Below are 16,990 nucleotides of genomic sequence, written 5' to 3' on the forward strand. Positions count from 1 at the left end.
TAACCACAGTGCCATGGGCTTTAAACGTCTTGATGACAATGCGCACGGTAGACACAGGAACATTCAGGTCTTTGGAGATGGACTTGTAGCCTTGAGATTGCTCATGCTTGCTCACAATTTGAGCAAGTCCTCAGACAGTTCTTTGGTCTTCTTTCTTTTCTCCATGCTCAATGTGGTACACACAAGGACACAGGACAGAGGTTGAGTCAACTTTAATCCATGTCAACTGGCTGCAAGTGTGATTTAGTTATTGCCAACACCTGTTAGGTGCAACAGGTAAGTTACAGGTGCTGTTAATTACACAAATTAGAGAAGCATCACATGATTTTTCGAACAGTGCCAATATTTTTGTCCACCCTCTTTTTTATGTTTGGTGTGGAATTATATCCAATTTGGCTTTAGGACAATTCTTTTTGTGTTTTTTCATTTAAGACAAATTAAATGAAGATAATAATACCAAAGAATTTGTGCTTGCAATGATTTTCAGGAAGAAACTGAGTATTATCTGACAGAATTGTAGGGGTGTCAATACTTTTGGCCACAACTGTAACTCTCTGGTTTAAGGGCATAAAAATTAAAGGTTTGAAAATTGCTAAATTTTTGCCAAATTTCCATTTTTTCCCCACAAATAAACATAACTTATATCGACAAATTTTTACCACTATCATGAAGTACTATATGTCACGAAAAAACATTCTCAGAATCAGTGGGATACATTGAAGCGTTCCAGAGTTATAACCTCATAAAGTGACAGTGGTCAGAATTGTAAATATTAGCCTGGTCAGGAAGGTGAAAACAGGTTTGGTGGAGGAAGGTGTTAAATAAAGGGCATCTTACTGGATTCACACCCTCCAAACTATATATTCTATCATTTTTGTACTGAAACCTTACACCCTACTGCAGAGAATATTCCAGGCCAGGGTTTGTCTCTTCCTAGATGTATCAGCAATCACATGACAGATCTGCAGTTGCAGCCCCTCCTGTGCATTGACATGGCTGACTTGCTAGCTGGTTAGGAATGTTTGCTTACTTCTTCTCCCTCCTTCCTGTTGTGAGCTCAACCATGTAAGTATTACCCAAGCGATATCCATCCATTCCTTCTGTAATGTATGACTTCTGTGCAGTCAGTGACCAGAGTTCTGGACATTGCCCTGCTATATGAGGTTTATTGTACTAGAAGAAGTTATTCACTTATGGATAGGTATAGAAGGTTTCACTTTCAATACTGAACATGTGAGAGTATCGCAGCTTGTAAACGCTTTTTGTAGCCAGCTAGGGAGTCTTTCTACTCGTGTTTGAGGATTTTTCATCTGTTCTTCCTTGGAAAATTCTTCCAGTTCTGTGAGATTCCTGGGTTGTCCTGCATGCACTGCTATTTTGAGGTCTAGCCAGTAGCATTGCTAGTGGGGGGCTGAGGGGTCGGTCCCCGGGCTCCGCGCTCTGAGGGGCCCACTGGAGCTACATTACTGTTAAATGTATCGGAGTACAAAACCTCTGCAGCCGGAGCAGGGAGATGCTATGTATCAATTGAAAACAATTATATGAGAGGGAGCGTCACTCTCTCTCCCATCATTTCCCCTGTGCTTCTGATGTAACTTATGGAGACACGAACAGGGGGTGCAATGATGTCACTACATGGCAACTGCTGTGCTGAGATGTGTGGGTGCTCATACCAGCCGCAGAACGAGGAGGAGATGTGAGTAGTGTGAGTGTGTACATACAGCTCTGGCAAAAATTAAGAGACCACTGCAAAATTTTCAGTTTGTCTGATTTTTCTCTTTATAGGTATATTTTTGAGTAAAATGTAAATTGCTTTTTTATTCTATAAACTACTGACAACATGTCTTCAAATTTCCAAGCACTAAATTTTGTATTTCTTTGCAGAAAATGAGAAATGGGCAAAATAACAAAAAAAATGCAGTGCTTGCAGACCTCAAATAATGCTAAGAAAACAAGTTCATAATCATTTAGAAATAACAATACTAAAGTTTTAACTCAGAAAGAGTTCAGAAATCAATATTTTGTGGAATAACCATGATTTTTAATCACAGCTTTCATGCGTCTTGGCATGCTTGCCACCAGTCTTTCACACTGCTTTTGGGTGAACTTATGCCACTCCTGGTACAGTTCTTTGTTTGATGGCTTGTGACTATTCATCTTCCTCTTGATTACATTTCAGAGGTTTTCAATGAGGTTCAGGTCTGGTGATTGGGCTGGCCATGACAGGGATTTGATGTGGTGGTCCTTCATCCACACATTGATTGACCTAGCTGTGCGGCATGAAGCATTGTCCTGCTAGAAAAACTAGTCCTCAGAGTTGGGGAACATTGCCTGAGTAGACGGAATCAACTGTTTTTCCAGGATACCCTTGTATGCGGCTTGATTCAAACGTCCTTCGCAAAGATTAACCTGCCCAATTCCAGCCTTGCTGAAGCATCCCCTGATCATTACCGATCCTCCACCAAATTTCACAGTGGGTGGAAGACACTGTGGCTTGTACGCCTCTCCAGATCTCCGTCTAACCATTAGACGACCAGGTGTTGGGCAAAGCTGAAAATTAGACTCCTCAGAGAAGATTACCTTACTACAGGCCTCTATGGTTCAATGCTTATGGTCTTTGGCAAACTTCAGCCTGACTCTCCATTGCTTCTCATTGATGAAAGGCTTTTTTTCTAGCTTTACATGACTTGAGCCCTGCCTCTAGGAGCCTGTTACGAACTGTTTTTGCCATGTACTTCACCCCAGCTGCCATTTGCCATTCCTTTTGTAGGTCACTTGATGTCATCCTGCGGTTGCTTAGTAACATTCAAATAAGATGACGGTCATCCCGGTCAGTGGAGTGTCGTTTTCACCCTCTGCCGGTCTGTAGCTTTGTTGTTCCCAATGTTTGCTGCTTGACCTGGTTGTAATGTACTGCCATCTTAGAAATTTTAAGGATGTAGGCAACATGATGCTCACTGTATCTCTCTGGTCGGCCAATGGACGGCGCAACCCACACACAACGGGATGGAAAAAGTGAAAGGAAGGCCCTAGCGATAGGGAATGAGGGATGGTCACCACCTGAGCTCAGCCTCAGCGTGTCCCTGCACTCCCCTAACACCCTATGCAGGTCCTTCCCCCTGCCACTGTCAGGAACCTAATCCCTAGTGTTATGTGTCTCTGCCCTGGCTATTGCACTGGCCGGCAAGGAGCACTTGACTTTGCCACTGCAGATAGTACAAACAGGGGAAATTGACAAACACCAAAAGGGACTAGGAGAAAAAACACCACACTTAGCTTATATGCACTGCTGCAAAGCTCCATACCGCAGATATCATCAGCAACATGACTCTTACCGCCAAATTTGGCAGGCACCAGAGAGCTGCTTCTGTTAGGCTGGTCTCCAGAAAGGACCTGTATAACCAACAGTCAGCTGATGCATCAGTTGACCTTTTAAAGGATGTAGGGAGTGGTCACCAGCAACATCAGCTGACCCAGCAGCACTGCAGTAACACCAGGTTACCAGTGGGGAAAAACTGACATTAACCCCCGATGGCCTGAAAGGAAAAAAGTTTTAACTTAGTGGAGCCAGAACTGCCACAAATCTAAAAATGGATCATGACACCCTTTTACTCACTCAAGACTTTTCTTTTCAACACCTTTGGCATGGTTAAAAGTTATTTTTTCATTCCTATTACTTTTGGGATATTACTAGCACTTGTTTTGCCATTCAGCTTGTCCTATTGCAAGAGGATTGTGAACACCACAGCAGGTTTTTTTTTTATTCTTTCCTTCATTAAATAAGATTTGGTTCAGATGATCACCTAATCAGAAGCACATTGAGTAGAATGAGGTGTACTCTGGTTGGAATTTACCTGACACTGGAATGGAATGGCTGTCAGACATGTAGAGAAACTCATTTTTACAAAACTGTGCAGTTAATTTTTGCCAGAGCTGTATGTGTGTGTATATATATATATATATATACTAAAAAATGATAGTGTTGGCCCCCTTAAAAATAGTATGGGTGAAATGGTGGATCAGGATGAGGAAAAAGCCAATATGCTAAATGACTTTTTTTCTGCTGTATTTTCACAAGAAAATCCCATGACGGACAACAGGATCAGTGATAACAAAAATTCTCCATTAAGCCCTTTCTGACATATGACGTAATATACCGTCAATGTGCCCTGGGCCTTAATGCCCATGGACAGTATAGTACATCATACGTGATCAGCTGCGCTCACTGGGGGAAGGCAGCTGATCACGGCCAGGTGTCAGCTGATTATCACAGCTGACACCCGGTACTATGTGCCAGGAGTGGTGACGGGCACATTAACCCCCGCCACACTGCGATCAAACATGATTGCAGTGTTTCAGGGGCATAGGGAAGAGTCACGCAGGGAGGGGTCTCCCTGAGTGCTTCCCTGAGACCCTCGGAACAACGCGATGTGCTCGCTTTGTACGGAGGGCCTCCTCCCTGCCGGCCACCACACCCAAGATGGCCGCGGGAGCCTTCTTGATCCTGCAGGGACGTGACTTTCTCAGTACCTGCTGAGAGCAGGCGCTGAGAAGCCACCTGCACTGCCTGTCAGATCGCTGATCTGACACAGTGCTTTGCAAAGTGTCAGATCAGCGATCTGACACTATATAGTAATGTCCCACACTGGGTCAATATAATAAAGTAAAAAAAAAAATGTGTGAAAATAATTTTTTTAGAAAATCCTAAATAAAGAAAAAAATTTCCCTAATAAATTCTTTTTTGTAAATAAAAAAAGCAAAAATAAAGTACACATATTTAGTATCGCCGCGTCCGTAACCACTCGCCCCATAAAACTGTCCCACTAGTTAACCTCTTTAGTGAACCCCTTAAAAAAAGGCAAAAAACAATGCTTTATCACCATACCACCGAATAAAAAGTGCAATAACTCGCGATCAAAAAGACGGATATAAATAAACATGGTGCCACTGAAAACGTCATCTTGTCCCGTAAAAAACGAGCTGCCATACGGCGTCATATGCGAAAAAATTAAAAAGTTATAGCTCGCAGAATAAAGCAATGCAAAAATAATTATTTTTTATAGAAAATTGTTTTTATTGTATGAAAGCACCAAAACATAAATAAAAAAATAAAAAAGAGGTATCGCTGTCATCGTACTGACCCAAAGAATAAAACCGCTTTAGCAATTTTACCACACGCGGAACAGTTAAACGTCCCTCCCAAAGAAATTCATGAATTGCTGGTTTTTGCTCATTCTGCGTCCCAAAAATCGGAATAAAAAGCGATCAAAAAATGTCAGTTGCCCGAAAATGCTACCAATAAAAATGTCAACTCGTCCCGCAAAAAATAAGGCTTCACATGACTCTGTGGTCCAAAATATGGAAAAATTATAGCTCTTTTCGCGTGTGACAGCTGCCAAGCACAAAAACCCGCTATAAATAGTAAATCAAACCCCCTTTTATCACCCCCCTAGTTAGGGAACAATAATAAAATTTAAAAAATGTATTTATTTCCATTTTCTCATTAGGGCTAGGGCTAGGGATAGGATTAAAGGGAATCTATCACCCCTCGAATATGAGCTGCCGGTACTGACATCAGGGGTTTATCTACAGCATTCTGTAATGCTGTAGATAAGCCCCTGATGTAGCCTGAAAGATAAGAAAAAGGAGTTAGATTATACTCACAGGGGGGGGCGGTCCGGTCTTGGCCTGATGGGTGTTGCGGTCCGGCGCCTCCCATCTTCATATGATGCCGTCCTCTTCTTTCCTTCCTGTCATGGCTCCAGCACAGATGCACTGCTCTGCCCTGTTGAGGGCAGAGCAGAATACTGCAGTGTGCAGGTGCCGGATCTCTCCTGGCGCCTGCACACTGCAGGACTCTGCTCTGCCCTCAACAGGGCAGAGCAGTGCGCCTGCGCAGGAGCTATAACAGGAAGGAAAGAAGAGGACGGCATCGTATGAAGATGGGAGGCGCTGGACCGGATGGCGACACCCATCGGATCGGACCGGACACCGGGGTGAGTAAAATCTAACTTTTTTCTTATCTTTCAGGTTACATCAGGGGCTTATCTACAGCATTACACAATGCTGTAGATAAGCCCCTGATGTCGTTGCCGGCAGCTCATATTCGAAAAAATGGGTGACAGATTCCCTTTAAGACTAGGGTTAGGGTTGTGCTGTGGTTAGGGTTGGAGTTAGAATTGGAGGTTTCCACTGTTCAGGCACATCAGGGGCTCTCCAAATGTGACATGGTGTCTGAACTCAATTCCAGCCAATTCTGCGTTGAAAAAGTCAAACGGCGCTCCTTCCCTTCCGAGCTCTACCATGCGCCCAAACAGTGGTTTACCCCCACATATGGGTTATCAGCACAACTTTTGGGATGCAATTTCTCCTGTTACCCTTGGGAAAATAAAATATTGAGGACTAAAAGATCATGTTTGTGGAAAAAATATGATTTTTTTATTTTCACACCCGGGCATTATAAACTTTTGTGAAGCACTTTGGGGGTTTAAAGTGCTCACCACACATCTATATAAGTTCCTTGGGGGGGGTCTAGTTTCCAAAATGGGTTCACTTGTGGGGGGTTCTCACTGTTTAGGCACATCAGGGGCTCTCCAAACATGACATGACACCCACAGACAATTCCATCAAAGTCTGCATTCCAAAACGTCACTACTTCCCTTCCGAGCCCCGACGTGTGCCCATACAGTAGTTTTCTCCCACAAGTAGGGTATGAGCGTACTCAGAACAAATTGGACAAAAACTTTTGGGGTCCAATTCCTCCTGTTACCCTTGGTGAAATAAAAAAATTGGGGACTAAAAGATCATGCTTGTGGAAAAAATATGATTTTTTTATTTTCACACCCGGGAGTTATAAACTTCTGTGAAGCACTTGGAGGTCAAAGTGCTCACCACACATCTAGATAAATTCCTTGGGGGGTCTAGTTTCCAAAATGGGGTCACTTGTGGGGGGGTTTCCACTGTTCAGGCACATCAGGGGCTCTCCAAATGCGACATGGCGTCCGATCTCAATTCCAGACAATTTTGCATTGAAAAAGTCAAACGGCGCTCCTTCCCTTCCGAGCTCTGCCATGCGCGCAAACAGAAGTTTATGTTGTGAATTCCCTTGCTCGGAGTTCTGAACCGAAGCTCCCTCTGCTCCCTCTGGTGGTTACTGAGAGTAGTGGAGCTGACCAGGTTGATGGAGGCTCACCACCTGACGACAATAAATGGGAACCTGGGATTACTGTCTGGGAGCATATAATTGACATGGCTGCTCTTGGTGGTTGCTGGTGATTTCCTCCTTGTGCATTTGGTGTTCTTTTGTCCCCTGCCTGATCTGCATGGTTCAGCTAAGTGATTCTTTTGCGATTCCTTTGCATCTAATCTGGTTGTGTCTTTTTTTTGCTTTCTGTTTTGCTGCTAGGTTTCAGCGTGCTCCCTGCTGGGGGCAGTGCTGGGCCCTGCTTCATATGTTGCAGCTTGTTCAGTTCCCTGTTATGTTAGTATCTTTTTGCTTTGCTGCCAGTTTATACCAGAGTGCTGATCTAGCGGGGGTGAGGTTGTGTGACCTCAGGATTTTGTATATCAGAAGTGTTTGACTTTTTTAAGGTTTTGTGCGTGATTGCAGACAGTATCTTTTCTGTCCTGTCCTGTCTAGACAGTTTTGGCCCCACCGTTTGCTCAGTCTGTTCTCTGCCTGTGTTTGTGTCTCATCTTGTCTCACGGACAATATATGTTTGGGGGCTGTCTATTCCTTTGGGGATCTGCTCCGGGGCAGTTTAGATTTCACCTTTCAGTCTTTAGGCTTAGTTAGTTCTCCGGCTGTGATGAAGCATCTAGGGCATCGTAGGAACGCTCCACGGCTACTGCTAGTTGTGTTGATAGGATCAGGGGTCTGCAATCCGCTTAGTTACCAACCTCTCTGGTCTTCTGGTGGCTTAGCATGTTCCTGCAAAACTCCTCGGTGACCCATTCATAACAGAATCACCAGCCAAACCGCAGACTCTAGGGTACTCAAAAGAAGGAAAGAATTGTAAAAAAAAAAGTGTCAGATTTTTTAAATATATTTTTTGCTCTTTTCTCTGGGGCCGTAGGAGGATTTTTTCTTTAATGGAGACTAAGCAATTGTCTGATCGTATTGAGCAGCTCGCTGCTGAAGTGTGGGGAATTTCTGCCTATCTCGCACAATTATCTGCTGTAGAACCAAAGATCTCTACTCCTGATGTTTTTTCGGGGATCGGTTAAAAGTTTTGAATTTCAAGAATATCTGTAAACTATTTCTTGCTTTGAAGCCTAATTCATTGGGGAGCTCGGTGCAGCAGGTTAAAATTGTCATCTCCCTGCTGCACGGCAATCCCCAGGATTGCGCTTTTCCTCTGACACCTGGAGATCCTATGCTGGCTAATGTGGATGCGTTTTTTCAGGCCCTGGGGTTGTTGTATGATGAACCTAATGCTATTGATCAAGCTGAGAAAACCTTATTGGCATTGAACCAGGGTCAGGATGCTGCGGAGTCATACTGCCAGAAGTTCCGAAAGTGGGCGATCCTTACTAAATGGAATGATGATGCCCTAGCAGCTCTCTTTCGGAAAGGTCTGGCAGAAACCGTAAAAGATGTTATGGTGGGATTTCCTTTCCCCTCTGGTTTTAATGACTCCATGTCATTAGTCATTCAAATTGATCGACGTTTAGGTACGCGAAAAGTATATGAGAGGCGGGGCTGCCTTTTGAACAAACTTCTGAACCCATGCATTGCCATAGGGTTTTGTCTAGGGCGCAACGTCAAGAGTTCAAAAGGCGTAATAAGTTATGTTTCTTTTGTGGGAACACCTCTCATGTTATTTCTGTCTGCCCTAAACGAGAAAAACGTTTTGCTCACGCATTTGCGGTGGGCAGTGTACAGCCTAAGTACCTGTTGGCAGTTACCTTGATCTGCTCCTTCTGCTAAGGCCTTTGTTGATTCAGGAGCAGCTTTGAATCTCATGGATCTTGACTTTGCCAAGTGCTGTGGTTTCCCCATGGTGACCCTGAGAACCGCTATTCCCTTGAGGGGGATTGATGCTACCCCTTTGGCAGAGAATAAACCCTAGTGTTGGACCCAGGTGGTAATGCGGGTCACCCCGGAACATCAAGAGAATTGTAAATTTTTGGTGTTGCACAATTTACATGATACTATTGTACTGGGTTTTCCTTGGTTGCAAACCCATAATCCTGTTTTAGACTGGAAATCTCTGTCTGTGGTGAGTTGGGGTTGTCAATGTGTTCTTAGTGACACTCCTGTTTTCTCCACCTCTCCCCAGTCTCAAGACGTTCCTGACTATATGGCTGATTATTCTGATGTGTTTAGTGAGAGTAAGTCCACGTCTTTGCCTCCTCATAGGAGTTATGACTGTGCAATTGAGTTAATGCCCGGTTGTAAATTTCCCAAGGGTCGGCTTTTCAACTTATCGGTAGCCGAACATGATGCTTGTGATCTTATATCAAGGAATCATTGGAGAAGGGTTACATCAGACCATCCTCTTCGCCTTTGGGTGCTGGTTTTCTCTTTGTGGCCAAAAAAGATGGCTCATTAAGGCCATGTATTAACTATCGTTCCCTTAACAAAATCACTGTTAAATATCAGTACCTGTTACCCCTAATTTCTGATTTATTTTCCAGAGTTAAAAGTGCTTGTTGGGGGCGTATAATCTTATTCGCATCAAACACGGGGATGAATGGAAGACGGCGTTTAATGCTCTGGAGGGACATTTTGAGTACCTGGTGATGCCTTTTGGGCTCACTAATGCCCCTTCCGTCTTCCATTCTTTTATGAACGATATTTTCCAGGACCTTGTGTGTAAGTTTTTGATCATTTATCTGGGTGATATTTTGATTTTTTCCAGTGATTGGGATTCTCATGTGGAACATGTCCGGACTGTGTTCCGGATTTTGATGGAAAATACTCTGTATGTTAAGGGATCGAAATGTCTTTTTGGTGTACAGAGGATTTCGTTTTTGGGATTCATTTTGTCCCCGTCTGCTATTGAAATGGAACCGGGCAAGGTACAGGCCATTCATGATTGGGTTCAGCCCACTTCTCTGAAGGCTCGTCAGAAGTTTTTGGGTTTTGCTAATTTATACCGGAAATTTATAAGTAATTTTTCTGGTATTGTTAAACCTCCAACGGATTTGACCAAAAAGGGTGGCTGATGTGGTGAATTTGTCTCCAGAGGCAGTCTCGGCATTTCAGGAGCTTAAGCAGAGATTCACTTCTGCCCCGCTTCTACGACAACCTGATGTTTCAGTCCCATTTCAGGTGGACATAGATGCTTCTGAGATTGGTGCAGGAGCAGTTTTATCTCAAAGAGATCTGGTAACCTCTAATATGACTCCCTGTGCCTTATTTTCTCCATCTGAACATAACTATGACATGGGGAATCGGGAATTATTGGCCATGAAGTGGGCATTTGAAGAGTGGAGACATTGGTTGGAGGGAGCTAGACATCAAGTTGTGGTCCTCACCATTCACAAGAATTTGATTTATCTTGAATCAGCCAAGTGCTGATTAATTTTGTGGTCTCCTTTCTTCTGGGCACTAAGAATGTTAAGGCGGACGCCCTTTCTAGGAGTTTCTTTGTGGATTCTCTTGACGTGACCGAGCCTAAGACCATTCTAAATGAGGGTGTAGTTCTTTCCGCCATCTCTCCTGATTTGAGACGTGCCCTGGAGGAATTTCAGGAGGATAAACCTGAGCATTGCCCTATGGGAAAATTGTATGTCCCTGACTAGTGGAGGAAAAGAGTAATGTCTGAAATTCATTGCTCCGCGTTGGCTGGTCATCCAGGTATCTTTGGTACCAGAGATTTGGTGAGTCGGTCTTTTTTGGTGGCCTGCCTTATCTCATGATGTCAGGAATTTTGTGCAGTCCTGTGGGGCTTGTTCTCAGTCTAAGCCCTGTTCTCGTGCTAGTGGTTTGTTGATGCCCCTGCTGGTGCCCAGGAGGCCATGGACCCATATCTCAATGGATTTTATCTCTGATCTCCTTGTCTCTCAGAGAATGATTGTTATTTGGGTGATCTGTGATAGATTTTCTAAGATGGTCCATCTTGTACCACTCCCAAAGTTGCCATCTTCTTCTGAGTTGGTGCCCTTGTTTTTACAACAAATGGTTCGTTTGCACGGGATCCCTGAGAACATTGTGTCGGACAGAGGGGTCCAGTTTGTTTCCAGATTTTGGAGGGATTTTTTTTTCCAAACTGGGAATTCAGTTGTCTTTCTCCTCTGCATTTCATCCTCAGACCAATGGGTAGACTGAGAGAACAAACCAGACGTTGGAGTCCTATTTGAGATGTTTCATATCTGCTGATCAGGATGATTGGGTCCCATTTTTGCCCTTGGCCGAATTCGCGCTAACCAATAGGGCTAGCTCTGCCACTTTGATGCCTCCTCGATTTTCTTCGGGGCAGGTAGAAGCTTCTGCGACATGGCGTCCAGCCAATTCTGCGTTGAAAAAGTCAAATAGCGCTCATTCCCTTCTGAGCTCTGCCATGCGCCCAAACAGTGGTTTACCCCCACATATAGGGTATCGGCTTACTCAGGACAAATTGCATAATAACCTTTGGGGTCCTGTTTCCCTTGGGAAAATAAAAATTGGGGGTGAAAAGATCATTTTTGGGGGTATAGTTTCTAAAATGGAGTCACTTATGGGGGGCTTCCACTGTTTAGGCACATCAGGGGCTCTCCAAATGCGACATGGCGTCCGATCTCAATTCCAGCCAATTTTGCATTGAAAAAGTCAAACGGCACTCCTTCCCTTCCGAGCTCTGCCATGCGCCAAAACAGTGGTCCCCCCCAAATATCAGGTATCGGCGTACTTAGGACAAATTGCACAATAACGTTTGAGGTCCAATTTCTCCTGTTACCTTTTGGTAAAATAAAAAAAATTGGACCTGAAGTAATTTTTTTGTGAAAAAAGTTAAATTTTCATTTTTTTTTTAAACATTCAAAAAATTCCTGTGATGCACCTGAAGGATTAATAAACTTCTTGAATGTGGTTTTGAGCACCTTGAGGGGTGCAGTTATTAGAATGGTGTCACTTTTGGGTATTTTCTATCATATAGACCCCTCAAAGTGACTTCACATGTGATGTGGTGCCTAGAAAAAAAATGGTGTTGTAAAAATGAGAAATCGCTGGTCAACTTTTAACCCTTATAACTTCCTAACGAAAAAAATTTTGGTTCCAAAATTGTGCTGATGTAAAGTAAACATGTGGGAAATGTTTCTTATTAAGTATTTTGTATGCCATATCTCTGTGATTTAAGGGCAGGAAAATTCAAAGTTGTAAAATTTTTAAAATTTTTGCCAAATTTCCATTTTTTTTCACAAATAAGCGCAAGATATATCAAAGAAATTTTACCACTAACATGAAGTACAATATGTCACGAGAAAATATTGTCAGAATCACCAGGATCTATGGAAGTGTTCCAGAGTTATTACCTCATAAAGGGACTGTGGTCAGAATTGTAAAAATTGGCCCGGTCATTAACATGCAAACCACCCTTGGGGGAAAAGGCATTAAATATTACCTGCTTAACCCAGCAGGAAGTAAGATGGCGTCTAAAAATCACTAAAATTGACAAATCCCTGGGCCCGGATAGGATACACCCCTGAGTACTGCAGGAATTAAAGACAGTCATTGATAGATCATTATTTTTAATCTTTAACCCCTTAACCCCCAAGGGTGGTTTGCACGTTCATGACCGGGCCAATTTTTACAATTCTGACCACTGTCCCTTTATGAGGTAATAACTCTGAAACACTTCCATGGATCCTGGTGATTCTGACACTGTTTTCTCGAGACATATTGTACTTCATGATAGTGGTAAAATTTCATTCATATAACTTGCGTTTATTCATGAAAAAAATGGAAATTTGGCAAAAATTTAGAAAATTTTGCAATTTTCCAACTTTGAATTTTTATGCCCTTAAATCACAGAGATACAGCACATAAAAAACTTAATAAGTAACATTTCCCACATGTTTACTTTACATAAGCACAATTTTGGAACCAAAATTTTTTTTGTTAGGAAGTTATAAGGGTTAAAAGTTGACCAGTGATTTCTCATTTTTGCAACACCATTTTATTTTTACGGACCACATCACATTTGAAGCCACTTTGAGGGGTCTATATGATAGAAAATACCCAAAAGTGACACCATTCTAAAAACTGCACCCCTTAACGTGCTCAAAACCACATTCAAGAAGTTTATTAACCCTTCAGGTGCTTCACAGGAATTTTTTGAATATTTAAAAAAAATGAACATTTAACTTTTTTTCACAAAAAAAATACTTCAGGTTCAATTTTTTTTATTTTACCAAGGGTAAAAGGACAAATTGGACTGGAAAAGTTATTGTGCAATTTGTCCTGAGTATGCTGATACCTGATATGTGGGGGGGGACCACTGTTTTGGCGCATGACAGAGCTCAGAAGGGAAGGAGCGCCGTTTGACTTTTTCAATGCAAAATTGGCTGGAATTCAGATCGGACGCCATGTCACGTTTGGAGAGCCCCTGATGTACCTAAACAGTGGAAACCCCCCACAAGTGACCCCCTTTTTGGAAACTAGATCCCCCAAGGAACTTATCTAGATATGTGGTGAGAACTTTGAACCCACAAGGGCTTCACAGAAGTTTATAACGTACAGCGGTACAATTAAAAAATCATATTTTTTCCACAAAAATTATCTTTTCACCCCCAATTTTTATTTTCCCAAGGGTAACAGGACCCTAAAAGTTATTGTGCAATTTGTCTTGAGTATGCTAATACCCCATATGTGGGTGTAAACGACTATTTGGGCGCATGGCAGAGCTCAGAAGGGAAGCAGCGCCATTTGACTTTTTTGGCTGGAATTGAGATCGGACACCATGTCGCTTTTGGAAAGCCCTTGATGTACCAAAACAGTGGAAACCCCCCACAAATGACACCATTTTGGAAACTAGACCCCCAAGGAACTTACCTAGATGTGTGGTGAGAACTTTCAACCCCCAAGGGCTTCACAGAAGTTTATAACGTACAGCCGTACAATTCAAAAATCATATTTTTTTCACAAAAATGATCTTTTCACCCTCAATTCTTACTTTTCCAAGGGTAACAGGACCCTAAAGATTATTGTGCAATTTGTCCCGAGTACACTGACGCCATGCTGCGTTTGGAGAGCACCTGATGTGCCCAAACAGTGGAAACCCCCCAATTCTAACTCCAACCCTAACCCCAGCACACCCCCAACCCTAATCTCAGCGCTAACCCTAGCCCTAGCTGTAACGCTAGCCCTAACCCTAGCCCTAACCCTAACCCTAATGGGAAAATGGAAATAAATACATTTTTTTAATTTTATTATTTTTCCCTAACTAAGGGGGTGATAACGGGGGGTTTGATTTACTATTTATAGCGGGTTTTTATGTTTGGCAGCTGTCACACGCTAAAAGACGCTTTTTATTGTAAAAATAGTTTTTGCATCACCACATATTGAGAGCTATAATTTTTATATATTTTGACCCACTGAGTCATTTGCGGTCTTATTTTTTGCGGGATGAGTTGACTTTTTATTGTTATCAGGTTCGGGCACATGACATTTTTTGATCGCTTTTTATTCCGATTTTTGGGACGCAGAATGAACAAAAACCAGCGTTTCATGGATTTCTTTTGGGTGGTGCGCTTACACCGTTCCGTGTGCGGTAAAATTTATAAAGCGGTTTTATTCTTCGGGTCAGTACGGTTACGGTGTGCTTTGCAGGCACTGAGGAAGCCAGCTCCCTGCAGGCCCCTGAAGGTCCTCGTCACCATCTTGGATCCGGGGACCTGCAGGGAAGGAGCCTCCCGCAGCAGCGCTGCACATTGCGCTGCTGTGGGGGGCTCAGGGAAGCACAGAGGGAGCCCCCTCCCTGCCGATGCTTCCCTTTAACCCCGGTACACCGCGATCGTGTTTGATCGCGGTGTGCAAGGGGTTAACGTTTCGGGGGTGGTCCGTGTCCAACCCTGACACATTGTGCCGGGTGTCAGCTGTGATAATCAGCTGACACCCGGCCGCGATCAGCGGCGTTCACCACGTGGGCGCCGCTGATTGCTGTGACGTACTATCCCGTCCCTGGGAATTAAGTCCCAGGGCACATGGACTGGATAGTACGTCACATGGCAGAAAGGGGTTAAAGATTCCATAATAACAGGGTCTGTACCAAAGGACTGGCGTATTGCAAATGTGGTGCCAATATTCAAAAAGGGGACAACAGCTGAATCTGGAAATTATAGGCCAGTGAGCTTAACCTCTAATGTGGGTAAAATCCTGGAGGGTTTTCTAAGAGATACTATACTGGAGTATCTGAAGAAGAATAACCTCATGACCCAATATCAACATGGGTTTACGAGGGAACGTTCCTGTCAGACTAATCTGATAAGCTTTTATGAAGAGGTAAGTTCCGGACTGGACCAAGGAAATGCGGTGGATGTGGATGGACTTTTCAAAAGCTTTTGATACGGTGCCACACAAAAGGTTGATACATAAAATGAGAACAATGGTGATAGGGGAAAATATGTGTAAGTGGGTTAAGAGCTGGCTCAGGCATAGGAAACAAAGGGTGGTTATTAATGGAGCACACTCGGACTGGGTCACGGTTAGCAGCGGGGTACCACAGGAGTCAGTATTGGGCCTGCTTCTTTTTAACATACAGTGCCTTGCGAAAGTATTCGGCCCCCTAGAACTTTTCTACCTTTTCCCACATTTCATGCTTCAAATATAAAGATACCAAATGTAAGTTTTTGGTGAAGAATCAACAACAAGTGGGACACAGTTGTGAAGTTGAACAAAATGTATTGGTTATTTTAAATTTTTGTGGAAAGTCACAACTGAAAAGTGGGGCGTGCAATATTATTCGGCCCCTTTACTTTCAGTGCAGCAAACTCACTCCAGAAGTTCATTGTGGATCTCTGAATGATCTAATGTTGTCCTAAATGACTAATGATGATAAATATAATCCACCAGTGTGTATTCAAGTCTCCGTATAAATGCACCTGCTCTGTCTCTGGGTTCATGTTTGATGCACAGAGAGCATCATGATGACCAAGGAACACAACAGGAAGGTCCGTGATACTGTTGTGGAGAAGTTTAAAGCCGATTTGGATACAAAATGATTTCTAAAACTTTAAACACTTCAAGGAGCACTGTGCAAGCGATCATATTGAAATGGAAGGAGTATCATACCACTTGCAAATCTACCAAGACCCGACCGTCCCTCTTAACTTTCATCTCAAACAAGGAGAAGACTGATCAGAGATGCAGCCAAGAGGCCCATAAATGGGAAGATGGGTGAAGCCAAATACCGGACCATTCTTGAAGAAAACCTGTTGGAGTCTGCAAAAGACCTGAGACTGGGATGGAGATTTGTCTTCCAACAAGACAATGATCCCAAACATAAAGCAAAATCTACAATGGAATGGTTCAAAAATAAACGTATCCAGGTGTTAGAATGGCCAAGTCAAAGTCCCAGACCTGAATCCAATCGAGAATCTGTGGAAAGAGCTGAAAACTGCTGTTCACAAACGATCTCCATCAAACCTCACTGAGCTCGAGCTGTTTGCCAAGGAAGAATGGGCAAGAATTTCAGTCTCTCGATGTACAAAACTGATAGAGACATACCCCAAGCGACTTCCAGCTGTAATCGGCTGCAAAAGGTGGCGCAACAAAGTATTAAGTTAAAGGGCCCGAATAATATTTCATGCCCCACTTTTCAGTTTTTGAATTTCCACAAAAATTTAAAATAACCAATAAATTTCGTTCAACTTCACAATTTTGTCCCACTTGTTGTTGATTCTTCACCAAAAGCTTACATTTGGTATCTTTATGTTTGAAGCATGATATGTGGGAAAAGGTAGAAAAGTTCCAGGGGGCCGAATACTTTTGCAAGGCACTGTATTTATTAATGACCTTGTAGGGGGCATAGAGAGTAGAATTTCAATATTTGCAGATGACACTAAACTC

At 43.0% G+C, this 16,990-nt stretch overlaps 1 protein-coding gene across 1 annotated transcript in view; it reads left to right on the top strand.

The window, feature by feature from the left end:
* Positions 1-964: 964 nt before the first annotated feature.
* The window catches only part of TREH (trehalase), a 134,564-nt gene continuing 118,538 nt past the window's right edge, over positions 965-16,990 (top strand). The window contains exon 1 of the mRNA XM_073560713.1: positions 965-1,065. Within this exon, the coding sequence (XP_073416814.1) occupies positions 1,019-1,065 (47 nt within the window). The 5' untranslated portion in view covers positions 965-1,018. The remainder of the gene's footprint in view (positions 1,066-16,990) is intronic.

The sequence above is a fragment of the Dendrobates tinctorius genome, unplaced genomic scaffold (assembly GCF_039654945.1).
Source record: "Dendrobates tinctorius isolate UK_male_01 unplaced genomic scaffold, ASM3965494v1 ptg000303l, whole genome shotgun sequence".
Taxonomy (NCBI): domain Eukaryota; kingdom Metazoa; phylum Chordata; class Amphibia; order Anura; family Dendrobatidae; genus Dendrobates; species Dendrobates tinctorius.